The following is an 18,443-nucleotide window of genomic DNA, read 5'->3' as shown; positions in this document are numbered from 1 at the left end:
ATCTGGAAATTTCCAGGCTTCACGATCTCGGATATCTCGTTTTCCTTCTGAAGTTTCATGCAACTCCGACAAAGCGATGTTGAATTAACTTCTCGTCGTTCAGAATTGCGCGATATGCTGGAGGATGGACAGGTGCCAGACGCAATTACACAAATATATGCCATGTGTCCATAAGGGTTTCTGCTTCATATATGCGTTTACATAATGCTTAATAATACATGGCATGATATTTGTCAAAACAAGCTAAAATCCGCCTACCGAGAACTAGTGCCATCTAGTCATGTGAGCTGGTGAAGTTTAACGAAGTACCGTAGTCGGTTCAGTTCTGCTACCTTCTGACCTGCCTTGCGTCCCTGTTCCGAAGGATACATTATTCAACCTTTCAAATGAAGGGAACAGCGACGCCGAGGTTTGGAGGGAACGTAATGCCTGTGAGTATGTGGCTTGGCTTGTCGTCATATCCACGCAGGGTACTTCCTTGTCTTACTCTTCGATCATGATGATGGGTGCGTATGTTCCTCCGACACATCAGTGAACTTCTGCCAGCCTATACGAAGTCACATCTAAACAGAGGAGTTCTAAATTGCTGAAATTCATTGTTCTAGTTCAGCCGGAAGTCCAATAATTTAAAGATTGTCTTGTGAAAGCAATACAATAAGGGGAGGGGGGTTAATCATAGCAGGATATTTTTTTGTTTATGTTTTCTGGTTTGTTATTTTTGTTTTTGTCATCGTGAAGAAGAAAGAAACTGATCCCAAGTTTTTGTCCGATTTACACGCCTTCAGCCCTCCTGAACACGAAAATGCTTTGTGGAATGCCGTCTGTCTGTATGTATGTATCCCTGTAACAGGCTGTGGAGGCCCGTAGGATTGTGAGATGTCGAGGCTCCCACATTTTCTCTAGACAATCGGCTCACAGATGGCCGTGAGGTTGTCATCATTACGCGCCGGCTGCCTTTTACCTCCAGGATGATTCGTGGTACTCATTTCTGTTAAAGGCTGAGTCGACCCCAGGGATATATTCAAGGCTTGTAGCATACTCCATCAACCAACTACGCTACCGCGTGCCCTGTGGTAGAAAATACGTTATGGATGTCCATAAAATGATTTAATCAATGACCTTCTGTCACATAATGACTTAGCCCATTTTTGCACTACACACTGAACACGTTGAGGGTTTTTCCGCACTTCGCACACCAATCCTGCCACAGTAGCATCAGAGTCACAGAAGTGGCAGACATGCAACGCTTCAACATCGGCTTGCTTCTTGCGCTTACAGCGATTACACGAGGTAAGTTGAAATTGGCTGATTAATTGGTTAATTTTCATAATTTCCCAAACTTATCAAGTGATTGCAGACGATAGCTGGGTTTACAGTCGAATAAATCAGGTGACTGTTATGTTTATATAGACCGCCTCTGTGGTCTAGCAGTCAGAGTTCCTGACTACAGATCCAGAGATCCCGGGTTCGATTGCCGGCGCTACCAGTTATTCTGAGAAGCAGTGGGTCTGGAACGGGGTCCACTCAGCCTCATGAGGATATTTGAGGAGCTATTTCAAGGAAATAGTGGCTCCGGTCTAGAAAACCGAGATTAACGGTCTTGGGGATCCGTTGCCCTGACCACGTGACATCCTCTATCCGCAAAAGTTAACACTAACTTCGCCGACAAGCGGCGGTCGCTCGGGTGGTATAGTTCGCTTGCGGACTACAGGCCACGGAGTTTTTATGTTTATATTCAGCAAATTTGATTGATTTCTGGGTTTAATTGATGAAGTGACTTTTCTTTACGGTCAATTAAATAGCCCCACATTTTCTAAAATTAATATTTGTGTAGTTTTTATGCAACCTTTGCTCCTTAGAAAGGAGGAATAAGGGAGGTTTGCAGTATGTGTCACAGTACCTCGCGAATGTATTTCTTTTTGCCCCGTAGCAGAAAACGATTGTCCCAGGATCATTAGCAGATCTGGCTGGGGAGCAAGACCTTCCAAGCACGTGGAATATATGAAAATCCCTGTGGAGTATGTTGTTATCCATCACACCGTAACTCCAAGTTGCAGCACTGTGAGCATGTGCGTGGACCGGGTGGCCAGTATACACTCATTTCACGTGGACACAAATGGCTGGAGTGATATTGGTTTTTCGTAAGTTTATTTCATCCGCATAAACTTTCTTCTTCACCCTCCCTCAGGCAAAGACTAGCTTTGTTGCAAAACCGACTATCATTTTCAATAAATTTCGTGTGTTATGGCGCAGCTGCCTACCTACCGAACCCTAAGGATAAGTTGGCCGAAGCTCACAGCAGTGGAATCGTTTTGCTGTGCAGTATCTGCATTATGGCCGATCACAGTGGCCAAGGCATGAAATGCCTTCGTCCGCTCGAATACTAGGATCGTGAGCTCGAACCCCGCTCAAGCCATAGATGTCTGTGTGCGTTTATTCTGTGTTCGTGATATCCTGTGTGCAGGTAGAAGCCTTGCGATGGTCTGATCTCCCGTCCAAGGAGTCCTGTCGACGCTGTGTGGGATTAAGGAACTGAAAAAAAAAAAAAAGTGGCCAAGACCCGACAAAGGGCTATAGAGCCATAGATAGATATATTTGCATTACGTCCCCACACGAAGCTAAGAAATAACCTAATCGGTTCATTCAGCGAGAGAATGCCAAGACCTGGAAGAAAATTAAGTCTCCCTTTACCAATCCCTTATAGTAACTTATTTTAATACACCATCTCTAACCCAGCTGCTCCTGTGCGAGACGAAGTGACGGTAACATAAGGTATCGACGTCTTCTTCGACCTGCGCAGGAGCAAAACCGAGTTCCTGTTTTTGTTTCGGAACACTCTTCACTCTCACTCTGATCGAGGCACGCGGTAGCGTAGTTGGTTAAGGCACTATGCTACGAGCTAGAAGGTCGTGGGTTCAAGTCCCGATGTGGTGGATTTTTTTTTTTAATTTACCTAAAACTTCCAGCCGCACTATGACCCTGTGGTCGACTCAGCCTCGAACAGAAATGAGTACCAGGAATATTCCTGTGGCGTAAAGGGCGGCCAGCGCGTAAGGCTGACAACATCACCGCCATCTGTGAGCCGATTGTCTAGAAAATGTGGGAACCCCTACGTCCCACACACCTATTGGCCTCCACAGCCTGTTACAATGATAGCTTTACTTTTTTTTTTTTTACAGCTCACTCTAATCGGCCAGGTGAAGAACTAGAGCCTGTGTTCAGTGAACAATTCCTCAGCTGAACTCTGCTTTATTTAAATTATTTACACAAAGAGTGGCAGTCTAAGAAAATACTCCATGTGTTCCCCACGTCTTGAATTCTTCTTCATTACTTCCTCTTAAAGAACCTGAACGCTCTCCCTACTTACGCAAAGCTGACAGTCAGCCACTACTCACTTGGAAACATGCTAATAACGACAACGATGCGTTCTACTTATCAGGCCCATCACTTTACCTGTCTCCTGAACTTCATCTTGCGAAGTATTTGATATGTCCCTGTAAGAGCCCGTGTAGGCCCATGGGTGTGTGAGAGGTTGAGGCTCCCATATCTTCTCCAGACAGTCGGCTCACAGATGGCGGTAAGTTTATCAGCCTCACGGGCCGGCTGCCCTTTACCCCCAGGAACATTCCTGGTACTCATTTCTGTTAGAGGCTGAGTCGACTCCAGGGCCATAGTGCGGCTGACAGGATTAGGTCAATTGAAAAATCCAATAACCTCATCGGTCGATCCCGCGACCTTCCGGCTTGTAGCATAGTGCCTCAACCAACTGCGCTACCGAGTGCCCCTACGAATCTTTCTTTTTCCTTGGCACTACAGTCCCAGTGGGCCTAGGCCTACCTCCATGAATTTCTCCGTTCACTTCGGTTTTTCTAGATCTTACACACTCGGTAGGACTCCTTGGGCCGGTGATCAGCTCGTCGTAAGGCCTCTACCTGTACACAGAAAAACGCACACACACAAACTAAACAGCCATGCCCTGAGTGGAATTCGAACCCACGATCCCGGTTTCCAAGCGAGCGAAGACAGTACATGCCTTAGACCGCTCGGCTACCGTGACTGGCGCCCCTACGAATACATTAATATAAATCATAATCGGTGAGAGCTCCGAGACTTGAAATCTACATATGACGCTGTGACACAGATTTCAGCGTCGGAGAGCAGATATGTCGATGAATAATACGAGAATAGCAACAGAATAAGACAATTCGTAACCTACTTCCTTTTCGTTTGCAATGTTCTAAGTATGCAGAGTTGCTTGACAAATCTTGTGGCGCAAGGCTGGGATGAATTTGTGCAGACACAAGCTGATCAGAGTTCCTTCGTCCTCTGACACAAAATATCGTATTCTTTTCTAAATAAATTGGTTAGTTACTACGTCAGTGAAAGTCCGCAATTGAATCTATCTTGAGACAGCTCACTACAGTTCACATCCTCACACCTGATTATTGTATGATCCACTTTAACTTTAAGCCTAATGTCTCATCTATGCCTAAATCTCCCAAATGGCTCATTTTTCTTAAAAATTTCCAACCGAAAATTTGGTAGGCCTTTGTCATTTCCCTGATGTATGCTAATGTGTTGCCAATCTCATTCTTCTTGATTTACTTCCCCAGCCAGATTAGTGGAGTAGTACAAACCGTGACGCTCCTCATTCTGTAATTGTCTCCATTCTTATGCGTCCTCGCTTTCAGGTCCTACAGTGCACAGCACGCGTGCAGTACGTGTGAGTGGATACAGATCCAGAGGTCCCGGGTTCGATTCCTGGCACCACCAGATTTTCTGTGAAGGAGTGGGTCTGGAACGAGGTCCACTCAGGCTTATGAGGATAATTGAGGAGCTATTTAAAGGAAATAGCGGCTCCGGTCTAGAAACCCGAAATTATCGGCCGTGGGGATTAGTTGCGCTGACCACGCGACACTCTCTATTCGCTAAAGTTTGCATTAACTTCGCCGACAAGCTGCGGTCGCTCGGTCGGTATAGTTCGCTTGCGGACTTAAGGCAACGGAGTCTACCATGCCGCAAATACTTGTTTTGCAGGAAACCTAAGGTAATCCTTTTCCGAGACGTATTGGCAATCCGCTTGCTCATCTGTCCCCTGTCAGTTTCAGTTTCCAGCAGCAATGCTGACGTCATTATGTATCATTGTTTCGTGAAACTCTCTGCTGTACGTCATCGGAGGCATCTTCATCGCTGTATCAACATCTTACCATGAATAATGCAGATTTTCATAAAGTATTCCAGTTAGTCTGTTTCAACACAACTTAATGAAGTCGGGACTGCATGCAGTTTTCACCAGAGATTTACTAGTTAATACGCACATAGTTCACTTTTCCATGACACGACTACAAGGAATCCCCTCACTGTATGGTTCAGACTCGTGCAGTTATCCGTGGAAAGACCCATGCCCGATGAGTGTTGATGACTTTGCAAGATGCAGGCCTAGAACAAAGGTTGAATCCACTTCATCGCTTGCGGCAGTCCGTGTATGAACCACAGGAATGACGTCACTTCAACCGGTTGTGGTGAGATATTGCATGCGGAAGAAACAAAGATTAAAAAACAATAAAAAACAAGCGTCCGATCTACAAGAGTTCTTGACCCGAAATTTATAAAAAGAACCCTTAATGGGGAGGTCATATCAGTTTGAATTTTTCAGTTCTCAGACTCTAATCCTGCATCGATTTAATGATCCCTGGGATCAGTGTTCGACCGCCTCTGTGGACTAGTGTTCAGGGTTCCTGACTACAGATCCAGAGGTCCCGGACTCGATTCCCGGCGCTACCAGATTTTCTGATAAGTAGTGGGTCTGGAACGGGGTCCACTCAGCCTCGTGAGGATAATTGAGGAGCTATTTCAAGGGAGTAGTGGCTTCGGTCTATAAAACCATAATTAATGGCCATGGGGATCGCTTACGCCGACCACGTGACACCCTCTATCCGCAAAAGTTGGCACTAACTTCGCCGACAAGCGGCGGTTGCTCGGTCGGTATAGTTCGCTTGTGAACTACAAGCCACGGAGATTGTTTTGTTTGTTTTTTGTCGCATCAGTGGAAGCTTCGAAATATCATTGGCTGACAGTCATGTACTTTTCAAGCGCGTTTCTAATTTCTCTGGTTTGCAGTTGAAATGGAGATCTGATGACAGCGCTGCAGTCTCACTAGAGCTAGGACTTGCTACGTTACAAGCAGGTGGAGCCACGGATAGCCAGGAATCTTCCTACGGCTTGGCGATATTAGCCTTACCCAACGCATTTCAATTAAAATTGTCACGAATCGTGGCTTCCGTAGATAACAGTAATGGGTTCTGGATTGGATGATTGTATTTATCGACACTTCTTTACAATTACAACCAATTATAACAGCTCACAATCAGTGAATGCCTCAGATTCGCTCCATTCTTTACTGGACCAAGAGTGTTCTCTCTTATGCATGACTGACTCAGTTCTTATTTACGAGTCGGTCACTTATTGAGCTTCCGTTTTCCCTAGTGAGCACTCCACAGCTGAACACTCAACTTCTGAACTCTCTTACGACTGAACCATTGCCGTGGTGACAAGGGACCCCCCTAACATGATGCTGATGATGTGAATCTACGGGTGATAATATAGATACCATAAAGACTTCAACTGACGCTAGCAAGGAAGTAGGTCTAGAAGTAACCACAGAGAAAACTAAGTATATGTTACTGTCTCGTCACCAAATGTAGGGCAAAATCATGACATAAAGATAGGAAATGGATGTTTTGAAAATGTGGCACAGTTCAGATATTTGGGAACGACGATAACAAATCAAAACCTGATTCAGGAGGAAATTAAGAGGAGATTGAACTCCGGTAATGCTTGCTACCATTCAGTGCAGAACATTTTGTCTTCTCGCCCGCTGTCCAAAAACATAAAAACTAGAATATACGAAACTATAATTTTGCCTGTGGTTCTGTATGGGTGTGAAACTTGGTTTCTGACTTTAAGGGAGGAACCTATACTGAGGGTTTTTGAGAACAGGGTGTTGAGGAGAATATTTGGACCGAAGAGAGATGAAGTGACAGGAGGTTGGAGAAAACTGCATAATGAGGAGCTTCATAACTTGTACCCTTCTCCAAGTATAATTAGAATGACAAAGTCGAGGATGAGATGGGCAGGATATGTAGCACGAATGTGGAGAAGAGGAATGCGTATAGGATATTGGTGAGAAAGCTAGAAGGAAAGAAACCACTAAGAAGACCAAGACATATGTGGGTGGACGATATTAAAATGGATCTTAGAGTGATAGGATGAGATGGATTGGATTGATCTGACTCAGGACAGGGACCAATGGAGGGCTCTTGTGACCATGGCAATGAACCTTCGTGTTCCACAAAATGCTGGGAATTTCTTGAGTGGCTGCACAAGTGGCAGCTTCTCAAGAAGGGCTCAGCTCCATGAGTGATGATGATGATGATGATGATGAAAATGAGGTGTAGATTGAAGAACAATATTAGATTTTAACCTCAAGAAATGAGATGTTAAGATGCGAACCGAGTTAAATTGATTCAGAAAAATAGGTCTATTGTTCCAGTGAACACGATAACAGATCACTGGCTTTCAGCAAAGTTACGTATGCCTATTACATTTTTGAGGAAGACCCTTTAACGCGGAGTTCGTTATAAGAATGTCGCTTTCCTGTATTCACACATGTTTATGTTAACTGATATCAGGATTTCTGCACAGGTTTTTGGTCGGCGGGGATGGCAACGTATATGAGGGCCGTGGCTGGCACCAAGTTGGGGCTCACACGTATGGCTTCAACAGGAGGAGCGTAGGAATTGCATTGATAGGAGAATTCACTGGTAAGTATAATATATATGTGAACTGGGATAGCGTGGTCGGTATAGCGACTAGCTACGTGCTGGACGACCAAGGAGTCGGAGTTCCAGTCCCGATATGGTCAAGAATTTTCTCTTCTCCACGTCGTCCAGACGGGCTCTGGGGTCCATCCAACCTCCTATCCAATAGGTACCGGAGTCGTTTTCCCCGGAGGTAAAACGGCTTGGGCGTGAAGCTGACCACTCACCTCCAACTAGCGCTGAGGTCAAGAAAATGTGGTTCTATACACCCACTCCCCCATACGCCTTCATGGTTTACATTTTTTTTTACCATTAAGTATAACATATATCTCTGTGAACGCTATAATTCTTCTGAGGCAATCCGTAAATTCTTTTGATATTGTAATGTTGATGGCGCAACAGGAAGTAGGGGTCACGTGAACTCTGCGTTAAAATATATTTACCAGGTTTGCTAAGAAATTTACTGGTGAAACCCCGCAAACGCTCACCATCTCCGCACGTACACAGAAACTAGATTACAAAATGAGGGAAGATGAAAATGGAAAGAACGTGCTCCAATTTTAATAGTCTCTCTGCCTGTAATTCTAATTCATTCCTTGCGACGGCGCATCCGTTGTCCTTGAAGTGTATTTATTTAACTTAGGCCTGCATCTCTATTGTTTCGTAGACAGAACACTGGGAAGATTGAGGAAATACTTTCCTTTGCACTTTGTAAAATATTCGCAAGTCTAAAGTAGAGAAATATTATTAAAGGTTATATCTTAGCAAGTTCTTATTTGTTTTATGTTACATGTTTTAGGAGTAGGCCTATCGATTAATCAGAACGATTGTACGTTTCATGTAAAGTGTCAGTTACTGAGACCGATAACTTTCACTGAAGAACTCCAAAATCAAATTAGGTCTAGGACCCATATCGAAATCTGTTAAGTGGTTTCGAAGGCTAAACATGCGAACAGACGGGCTAGAAATTACTTAAAAAATGTAAGTCCATGAGAAGAAAAGAACCCAATGAAACAACAACAAAAACAAACCCCGTGGCTTTATAAGATTTGTGGTTTTCACGGCGGTGACTATGAAGAAAGCAGTCTTCTGGGATGTGGCACCGTGTAGATGTGGTGTTAACCGACGTTTCAGAAGAACGTATCGCCTCCATCTTCAGGGTAGAAGGAAAAATAAGAAGTCCGCAAGCGAAGAGACCGTGAGAACCGGTACAAGCAGACTGCTACACCAGTCTGCCACGTGTTTTTGACAAGCCGCTGTCTAGCAATGGACGCCCGCTCTGACTCGATATTCCGGCTTTCAGGCGGCACGCCACAATATCAACATAGCAATCTTTATTTCAGGTTGCGAACATTATTTTTCTTGAACGGCGACTAGAGTCTGCAGCAAAGTAACAAATTCGGTCGGTTCCTGTAAGGATGAGAGCCCAGCAGTCACATAAATAGCGCTCAAGTTGGGAAAGTCATGCGGTTGCATTATGGCTGCCTGTATTCGCGAAAGTAAGATTCTGAACTTATAAACGACGTTAAACACTTCATCCTTGTAAGAACTGCACACTACCACTAAAAGCAATCCTTATTACTTTGCTCAAATCCTCACCAGTTTATACGAATTAAATTGTTAAGTAACGCAGATTTACGTTGTCGGTACTGAATGTGTGATTACAGATTCCTTGCCCCCACGGATCCAGTTGGAGGCCTTGAAGAGTTTACTGGAGTGCGGTGTAAAGGAGGGAGAGTTAGCGGAGAACTACAAGGTGTTGGCAGCTCGTCAGGTCTCGGCCACGAAGAGCCCGGGGCTTGCGCTCTTTCAGGAGATTCAGACCTGGCCCGATTGGGTTGAAAATCCATGAGAGACAGTGGCTAATTCAAGCATCATGTTCCTTTGGTGGACCTCCTAATATTAAAGAAAATATTTTCTGAATTTTGAGTGGGATGACAGTGAAACTTAGCCAACATTCATACTCCCATTTCTTTTAAAAATGAAAATATTATGAAGATTTTGTCATGCAAATCAAATGCTTATTGGTGCATAAATAAACAAGAAGTTCTGGGAAGAACTAACCATCTAATTCCCTTGATACGACATGGACCTCTCAGAAAACGACGCGTCCAACAACTCTTCTGTTGTTGCTTGTGTATTAGTTGCCGCGGAAAAGTTGTTACCAAACAGCTGACTAGCAAAGATAGGAATACGCGTACAGACACATAGATTGAAGGGAGCGATTTATGAAACATGTCGTTGAAATGGGCCTAGGTGCAATGATGTACCTACCAAGTTTCATAAAGACTGGTCGAGGTATTCAATAGTTAACAGCGGGAGGAACTACACAGACAGAATGGCGATCTCATAAGCCTACTTTTTTTTTCAAAATAAGGAAAGTGGGCTAAAAATGGAACCAACCCGAATGTATTAGTATATCGAATGGAATTTTTTACTTTTTACAGAATGGTTACCGTCATGTTGAATATTCTTAATGTTCAGGCTCAGAGGCTTGAAGAAGCTTTCAGTCTCTTCCGATATTTGTTACTAATCGCGAGTAAAGATATTCCTGTTTTCCGCAAACAAGAAGATGAGAATGAAAATATCACTTTCGCTGCNTCCTTATTACTTTGCTCAAATCCTCACCAGTTTATACGAATTAAATTGTTAAGTAACGCAGATTTACGTTGTCGGTACTGAATGTGTGATTACAGATTCCTTGCCCCCACGGATCCAGTTGGAGGCCTTGAAGAGTTTACTGGAGTGCGGTGTAAAGGAGGGAGAGTTAGCGGAGAACTACAAGGTGTTGGCAGCTCGTCAGGTCTCGGCCACGAAGAGCCCGGGGCTTGCGCTCTTTCAGGAGATTCAGACCTGGCCCGATTGGGTTGAAAATCCATGAGAGACAGTGGCTAATTCAAGCATCATGTTCCTTTGGTGGACCTCCTAATATTAAAGAAAATATTTTCTGAATTTTGAGTGGGATGACAGTGAAACTTAGCCAACATTCATACTCCCATTTCTTTTAAAAATGAAAATATTATGAAGATTTTGTCATGCAAATCAAATGCTTATTGGTGCATAAATAAACAAGAAGTTCTGGGAAGAACTAACCATCTAATTCCCTTGATACGACATGGACCTCTCAGAAAACGACGCGTCCAACAACTCTTCTGTTGTTGCTTGTGTATTAGTTGCCGCGGAAAAGTTGTTACCAAACAGCTGACTAGCAAAGATAGGAATACGCGTACAGACACATAGATTGAAGGGAGCGATTTATGAAACATGTCGTTGAAATGGGCCTAGGTGCAATGATGTACCTACCAAGTTTCATAAAGACTGGTCGAGGTATTCAATAGTTAACAGCGGGAGGAACTACACAGACAGAATGGCGATCTCATAAGCCTACTTTTTTTTTCAAAATAAGGAAAGTGGGCTAAAAATGGAACCAACCCGAATGTATTAGTATATCGAATGGAATTTTTTACTTTTTACAGAATGGTTACCGTCATGTTGAATATTCTTAATGTTCAGGCTCAGAGGCTTGAAGAAGCTTTCAGTCTCTTCCGATATTTGTTACTAATCGCGAGTAAAGATATTCCTGTTTTCCGCAAACAAGAAGATGAGAATGAAAATATCACTTTCGCTGCTCTTACTTACTTACTCATGGAGCTGAGCCCTTCTGGAGGAACCGCCAATTCTGCAGCTACTCAAGAATTTCCCAGCATTTTATAGAACCCGAAGGTTCATTACCGTGTTCACAAGAGCCCTCCACTGGTCCCTATCCTGAGCCAGATCAATCCAATCCATACCATCCCATCCTATCTCTCTAAGATCCATTCTAATATTGTCCACCCACCTACGCCTTGGCCTTCCCTGTCGTCTCTTTCCTTCTGGCTTTCCCACCAATATCCTATACCCATTCCTCCTCTCCCCCATTCGTGCTACATGACCTGCCCACCTCATCCTCCTTGATTTGGTCATTCTAATTATACTTGGAGAAGAGTACAAGTTACTTTTGCTGCTCTACCAGACAGAAAAGGACATTCCTTACGAATACGTGTAGAAGGCCAAAAGTGTTCAAATAGTTGGCCCAGGAACTGTAACCTTAATGTTTCATTCGATATTAGTTCAATTAGATTGTCTTCATTGTTCAATGGGTAACGGGGGGGCTTCCCCTGGGGTAAAGCGGCCGGGGCGTAAAGCTGACCACTCACCTTCAACTATTGCCGAGGTCAAGAAAATATGGATTTATATATCCACTTCCCCATACGCCTTCATGGCGTAGTGCTTAATTTGTTAATCACAGGAAAACTTTACCTTTTACCTTACCTATTCAAGCTATGAGGAGAAGGAAATATTTGGGGGACGTAGGTAACTAGAAAAGAAGTGGTTCAGAATGTGGTCCAATAGCACGTAATATGTTTTACGAGCATAGGCTATCGTATCTTATATAAACTGATTTATTTGATTTTCTCAATGTAAACAATCTCCATGGCGTAACATATCCCGTGAGTAGCTGCTCAAGCGTAATCAAGTAGACCTAGACCTAACGACAAAAATCGGCGCGAACAAATTCCATGTACTTTCTCATGCCTTGGAAACGAAATCGATTGTTGTTCGGTAGACCGTTGTCAGACAAGCTTCCGTAACCATTTGGCCCCCTAGTGCGCACAACATTCTTGTCCTGATCATTCCACTTACGCGGTTTTATTTAGAGCGATGCTCTCCAGAAATTACTGAAATATCATGAAAATCATTGCAGCCGTTTTCTAGAAATTCGCCATTTTGTTTCTTGGAGGCCCATTTGGAGTGGGAGCCGGGATAGTTTGGTCGATGTGGCGACGGGCTACGGGTTGAACAACCGGGGTTTTATTCCCGGGAGCAGCAAAAGACTTTTCTGTTCTCCACAGCGCTCAGACCACCTCTGTGGCCCTCCCAGCTTCCTTACCAGTGGGTGCCGTCGTTCCTTCTATGGGGGTAAAGCTGCCGGGGCGTGAAGCTGACCACTTACCTCCAACAGGTGCCGAGGTGACATAAAAAATAAAGTAAAGGTATCCCTGAAACAGGCCGTGGAGGCACATAGCGTTGTGAGATGTTGAGGTTCCCACATTTTCTAGACAATCGGCTCATAGATGGTAAGTTTGTCAGCCTTACGCGCCGGCCGCCCTTCACCCCCAAGAATATTCCTGGTACTCATTTCTGTTAGAGGCTGAGTCGACCCCAGGGCCATAGTGTGGCCGGAAGGATTAGGTCAATTGAGAAAAATCCAATGACCTCATCGGGACTTGAACCCGCGACCTTCCAGCTTGTAACATAGTACCCCAATAGGTGAGATATTAACGATTTTGTTCAGTATCGCCAGGCGAATATCGGGATATACCTCGAAACAGGCCACAGATATATTCTCACAAATATTTATCTGTTTATCATCCATGATCATGTTTCCATCTCAACTGACGGTACAGACTCTACAGTTCAGTGGCGTTAGTATCCTAAGGGAACCATGTCTAGCTAACAAGTCCTGGAGTGTAATATTATTCTCCCAACTCCGCGTCTGTCCTCTAACCGGTCCCTTTTCTTTGCAGATATTCAGCCAAGCACAGGTTTACAGCCTGGAAATAGGATAGCTCAGTCCGTATAGTGACCAGGTAGGATAACCAAGGACTGGGTTTCCTTGGTGGGAAGAGGTTTTTCTCTTCTTCAAAGTTTCCAGACCGTTTCTGAGTCAGAGTTACTTTACGACTGGCGGTTTACCGCCAGTCAGTTTTTCTTGCCGCCAAGCCCCTTGAGACCCACGACCAATATCTCTTTCAAGTTAACACTTGCGGTCACAGTCCTTATGTAACATCCTCTCTGGCGAGAGGAAGGATGGGTTTGTCTCTCAAGAATAGGCTTCGCCTTTGAACTCAGACCGGTTCTGGGGCCCACCCAGCCATTTATGGAACGGTTGCGGTGGATTCTTTCCCCGGAGAAAAGCGATTAGGGGTAAAACAAGAATGGATGGAGCTATATCTCTACTCCCCTATACGTCTTCATCTCGTGTCTCTTAATTAATTAAGCACACAGATAACGATAACGTTATACATTTGTAATATGACGAAATACTTCTTCCGTTTGTTTTTACGTAGACATTCTGTGCGCAGGGCAGCAACATGTCGGCTGCCACGCCGTATGACCTAGATCCAGATCCACTCCACGATTTGTCCACCTTTCGCGCCCCTCTGTTCTCCTGCTTAGAGCTGCTCCACTTTGACATACTAAGCAAGGCATTTTGGAGTCTTCTTCTTTCAATGATTGAATAAGAAAAATACGTGAAGTGCGGTGGCCGCGCTGTACATAATGTGATCAGTCCACTGGTAAAAATGTACAATTAAGCTGGACAGCTCTTTCCCAATCATCTTCTCCTATTACAGCAGTAGCAAAGATCAAACTCGTTTTCTGTCCCACAGAGACTGCGCTCTACTCCTCGCGTCCCACAGTACTGCCTCTATTGTCAACATGTTTCCCTATGAACACAGGAACATGAAATACTGGAACGACCCTATTTCCGGTTGCGGTTAGACTTCCGGAAATGGTCATTATTTCTATTGTGCACTTTCAATAAGGATGTATTATAAAAACTTCTCTCATAGTTCTTATTTCGAATTTGCATGAATGAATTTGTCAATGTCTACAGTTCTCTGCGAAAGGGAAGTCTTGTTCCGCATGGATTATTTTTGTTCTGATGTCCCTCATGGTAGTTAACGGGGGTTACATGTTGCCAACCTTTGACTGTGGTACCTCCTTTTCCCTCATGCCACTTCAGTAATATGAGGACATAATTTTGAGAGAAATGACTGACGTGTGGTTCGTTCTCGGCCCTTGCGATTGACGGTTGGTTGTTGTTCTTGTCCTTGTTAGTTCATGCATTGACACATGACCGAAAATGAACGAAAGGCGAATTACTTACTTACTCGCTCTTTGAGCTGAGCCATTCTTGAGGAGACGCCAATTCTGCAACTACTCAAGAATTTCCCAGTATTTCATGGAATCCGAAGGTCCATTACCGTGTTCACAAGAGCCCTGGTCCCTATCCTGAGCCAGATAAATCCAATCCATACCATAAAATCCTATCTCTCTAAGATCCATTTTAATATTGTCCACCCACCAACACCTTGGTCTTCCCAGTGGTCTCTTTCCTTCTGGCTTTCCCACCAATATCTTATATGCACTCCTTTTCTCCACCATTCGTGCTACATTCCCTACCCATCTCATTCTCCTTGACTTGACGAATTACGATAATAAAAATATATCTTTTGCGCAGCTTCAGAAATTGTCAATAGCTTGATAACAACACATAGGTGTAAAACAATTTTTATTTATTTTGTATTTTCGAGAATGGGTTGTCCGTTTCAAACAATTCTCTTATTTGGCAACCGACGCCTGTGTTTGACCTCAGTAAGAAATATAGTTTTAATATGCGGGTAGGAGTATCAGACACACCAGCTAACAAAGGTTCCTTAAATGAAATTAACGAATTCAGAAATCAGTAACACTTGGGGAGAAACGAACAACATGACTACAATAGATGAATAAAGTCAGAGTACTTTGTATCCCGTAACCTAAATACCGCTAAATACATTTTATGTCAGTGTGCGCATGCAGTTCATGCGTGAGAAGCACAGTTGAGATACCTGTAAGACACCAAGGTTTGCGTGATTGGCGGTGACATCAGACAGCCACTCCCCTGCGTTGGTTGGGAGTGGTCTAGCTGGTAGTCAGGCGCGTGAAACATATTTGCTCCTCATGCTACCTTCGAGCCTGGTACGCAAGCAGGCTGTCCGGTGGAGACAGATCGACGTTGCGTCTGTATTGATTGTTGTTACTTGATCGTCTAAGCACGAAAGCTCAACGAAAACAGTCAAACTTTTAATTGTCCATCTGACATGGAAGCAACAGTGAAAACCTAAAATCATACCGTGACCGCTCCGGCGCTATACTTTTCATATCATCTCCAACTTGGCGGCCATGACGTAGGAACACCACCAGCGCTGTTGTGCGGTGTACGACGACACTGCAGATTTATGCGATAGTAATATCTAAAGTATGTGTAGTTTTGTGGGTAAACTTTTAATATATTATTATTTTTTATTATATTAATTTCGGTGCAATCCTATATAAATATTCATTCAATTTTCTTGACGTCTATCAACACGAAAAGACAAAGATGGCGACTTAAATCGATTGTTTCGCAAAATATAACGTGCTGAGTCTTGATCTTTCTAACCTGGTATTTGGGAGGGGCTGGCTCTTCAGAGAAATTCTTTCGTGTTCCTTCATTTGTAAAATAACTTTTACTCAAGTTAAGCAGATTTAATTGATATTCCCTTATGTTCTGTACCTGCACGTACCTCATTTAGCAACACACCTGAATACGGAATGGTAGGATTGGATTGCTACGAATGGTTCTCATACACCCGAAACGGTTCTGGGGCCAAAAAAAAATCATTATATCCGATGTGTTTCGGAGGGTTCGTCAGCTCTGACAATGGCAATCATCACTTAGTGTTAACACCATTTTAGTTAGGTGTAAATTTGCCTCCTCCTAATTTTTGACCTGTTTATTTAACGACGCTGAAGCTGGCCGTTATATTTAATAAATTTAGCATAAAAATGTCAGTGACAAACTGGTAATGCAGAGTCAACTGTTCTCATTCAAGAGACAGGCTGTTTCATAGTAGCCCTAGCTACTGTTTATGAATATTGACACTTGAACCAAGTTCATGAAATCTCATTTATGAAGTCTTATGGCAAAAAAAAAAATATTATTTTATGTAGCTGTATCACCTGTTCGGTTATCATGTGTCAGGTAAGATATTGTGACATGTATACCCCTTGCTCGGCAACGACCACGAAATAAGCATCTATACAACAGCGATTATTAGGTAATGGCTCTGTAAACAACGGTCATTATTAGGTAATCGCAGCAACAATGAAGTACTTGGGAATCGGCGTTCTCTACTCAGTCCGTGCGATAGCTACGTGATACAGCAATAGAAGAACTGCTGGCAGAGGTGTTTTTCTATGCAGTCAGCGCCGAAGTTAAATAACGAGGGCCAACTGCGAATACGAGAGAGTTTTGAGCNGTAATGGCTCTGTAAACAACGGTCATTATTAGGTAATCGCAGCAACTGATTCGTAACATGCAACAATGAAGTACCTGGGAAGCGGTGTTCTCTACTCAGTCCGTGCGATAGCTACATGAGACAGCAATAGAAGAACTGCTGGGAGAGGTGTTTTTCTATGCAGTCAGCGCCGAGGTTAAATAACGAGGGCCAACTGCGATTACGAGAGAGTTTTGAGAAGGCAGTGAGAAGAGTTTGGAGGTTGGTGTGAGATGGCCGCCAGCCTGGGAGTCAGTTGGAGCAATGAGTGAGTTGTGAGAGAGTCGCCGGCCAGTAAGGACATGAACAAGGAAGCCGAGAAAGCTACGGCGTTGGAAAACGCTACCAAGCGACAACCGGTAAAAATACAGGAAACAGAATGTTTCGTTACGTGCTGTAGTGAACTGCAGAGGGTGTGGATTAGCGATAGTGCTACAGTTACATGTAGTTTCGTTCTGTAGTTACAGTGAATCCCTTTACAAACTTACGAGTACTTCCGTCCTTAATGTAACTTTGTTTACAATTTTTCCATAATTTAAAATAATATTAAAATTAAAAGTAAGGCCGAAACATGTAGCGGTGTAATTGTAATTTTAATATTATTTTAAATTAAGGAGAAATTGATAACTCCGCAAAATTGTTCCACACATACTTCCACATTCCCTTGGGTCTTCCCAGTGGCGAGCGGTTAGTCGCTGGCTTCCCACCGCGGCGGTCCGGGTTCGATCCCAGGTCTGGTCAAGTGGGATTTGTGGTGGACAAAGTGACGCTGGGGCGGGTTTTCTCCGAGTACTTCGGTTTCCCCTGCCAATCTTCATTCCACCAAATCCACCATCATCATAATCACCCGGGGCAGGTTGCAATAGGCCAATCAGTGGCCGCCGTGCCGAGTGCAGCCAGTTGGACTCCACCCCCCACTAAGCGAATTAATTCACATTGCCTTCTACTGCCTCGGGTGGGTACTTTTGGTTTCAGTCTACAGCCTACATGCCTGACCTATTGTCGTTTCATTCTTTACCTTGTATACGCAGGAGATTATTAGAGTCATCTGACACGAAGTCGCAATAAAGATGTACCTAGTTCAATCCTGGCCATGAGCTCTTGCAGCCTTCACATAAGTTCACCGTCGTTTACTTCATCCTCTGAAGTCAATACCAGAACTTGAATTTAAAAATAGACCGTCATTAGCTGCTCCCACATTTCTTCGAAATTAATGTTCATAATCGCTCTATCATATTGTCACGATTTTATGGAGTGACTACAGACGAGGTTTGGATTCGTAATTTGATTGATTGAATAATATTGTATTTAAGGATCCTGTTACCTTGATGTATAACTTCACACTTACTTCCATCTTTAATGCAACCGTTTACTATAAATACATCAACTATATACTGTATTTCATTCCTTCAGTTTCCAATTATGGTACTATCAGTAGCTGAATATGCAACCATGATGCTTTCCCATGTTTTGTGTGGTGTGAAACTTCGCCATTCAA

At 43.6% G+C, this 18,443-nt stretch overlaps 1 protein-coding gene across 1 annotated transcript; it reads left to right on the top strand.

Annotated features, from left to right (window-relative positions):
• Window positions 1-1,182: 1,182 nt before the first annotated feature.
• LOC111873460 (peptidoglycan-recognition protein 2) lies at window positions 1,183-9,879 on the top strand. Its single transcript, XM_023868198.2, has 4 exons — window positions 1,183-1,290; window positions 1,931-2,141; window positions 7,705-7,823; window positions 9,488-9,879. Exons 1-4 carry the CDS (start codon window positions 1,239-1,241, stop codon window positions 9,670-9,672), a joined length of 567 nt encoding a protein of 188 aa, XP_023723966.1. The 5' UTR covers window positions 1,183-1,238; the 3' UTR covers window positions 9,673-9,879.
• The last annotated feature ends 8,564 nt before the right edge of the window (window positions 9,880-18,443 follow it).

The sequence above is a fragment of the Cryptotermes secundus genome, unplaced genomic scaffold (assembly GCF_002891405.2).
Source record: "Cryptotermes secundus unplaced genomic scaffold, Csec_1.0 scaffold333, whole genome shotgun sequence".
Taxonomy (NCBI): Eukaryota; Metazoa; Arthropoda; class Insecta; order Blattodea; family Kalotermitidae; genus Cryptotermes; species Cryptotermes secundus.
Note: the sequence above shows the minus strand (reverse complement) of the source record. Positions and strands in the feature narration are given on the sequence as shown.

What these genes read in the sequence shown, in the direction of transcription:
- LOC111873460 (XM_023868198.2), top strand. Translation starts at nt 1,239, where the DNA reads ATGCAACGCTTCAACATCGGCTTGCTTCTTGCGCTTACAGCGATTACA. An exon ending in GCTTACAGCGATTACACGAG is followed by an intron (nt 1,291 to 1,930) that starts GTAAGTTGAAAT and finishes TTTGCCCCGTAG; the next exon opens with CAGAAAACGATTGTCCCAGG. An exon ending in TGGAGTGATATTGGTTTTTC is followed by an intron (nt 2,142 to 7,704) that starts GTAAGTTTATTT and finishes ATTTCTGCACAG; the next exon opens with GTTTTTGGTCGGCGGGGATG.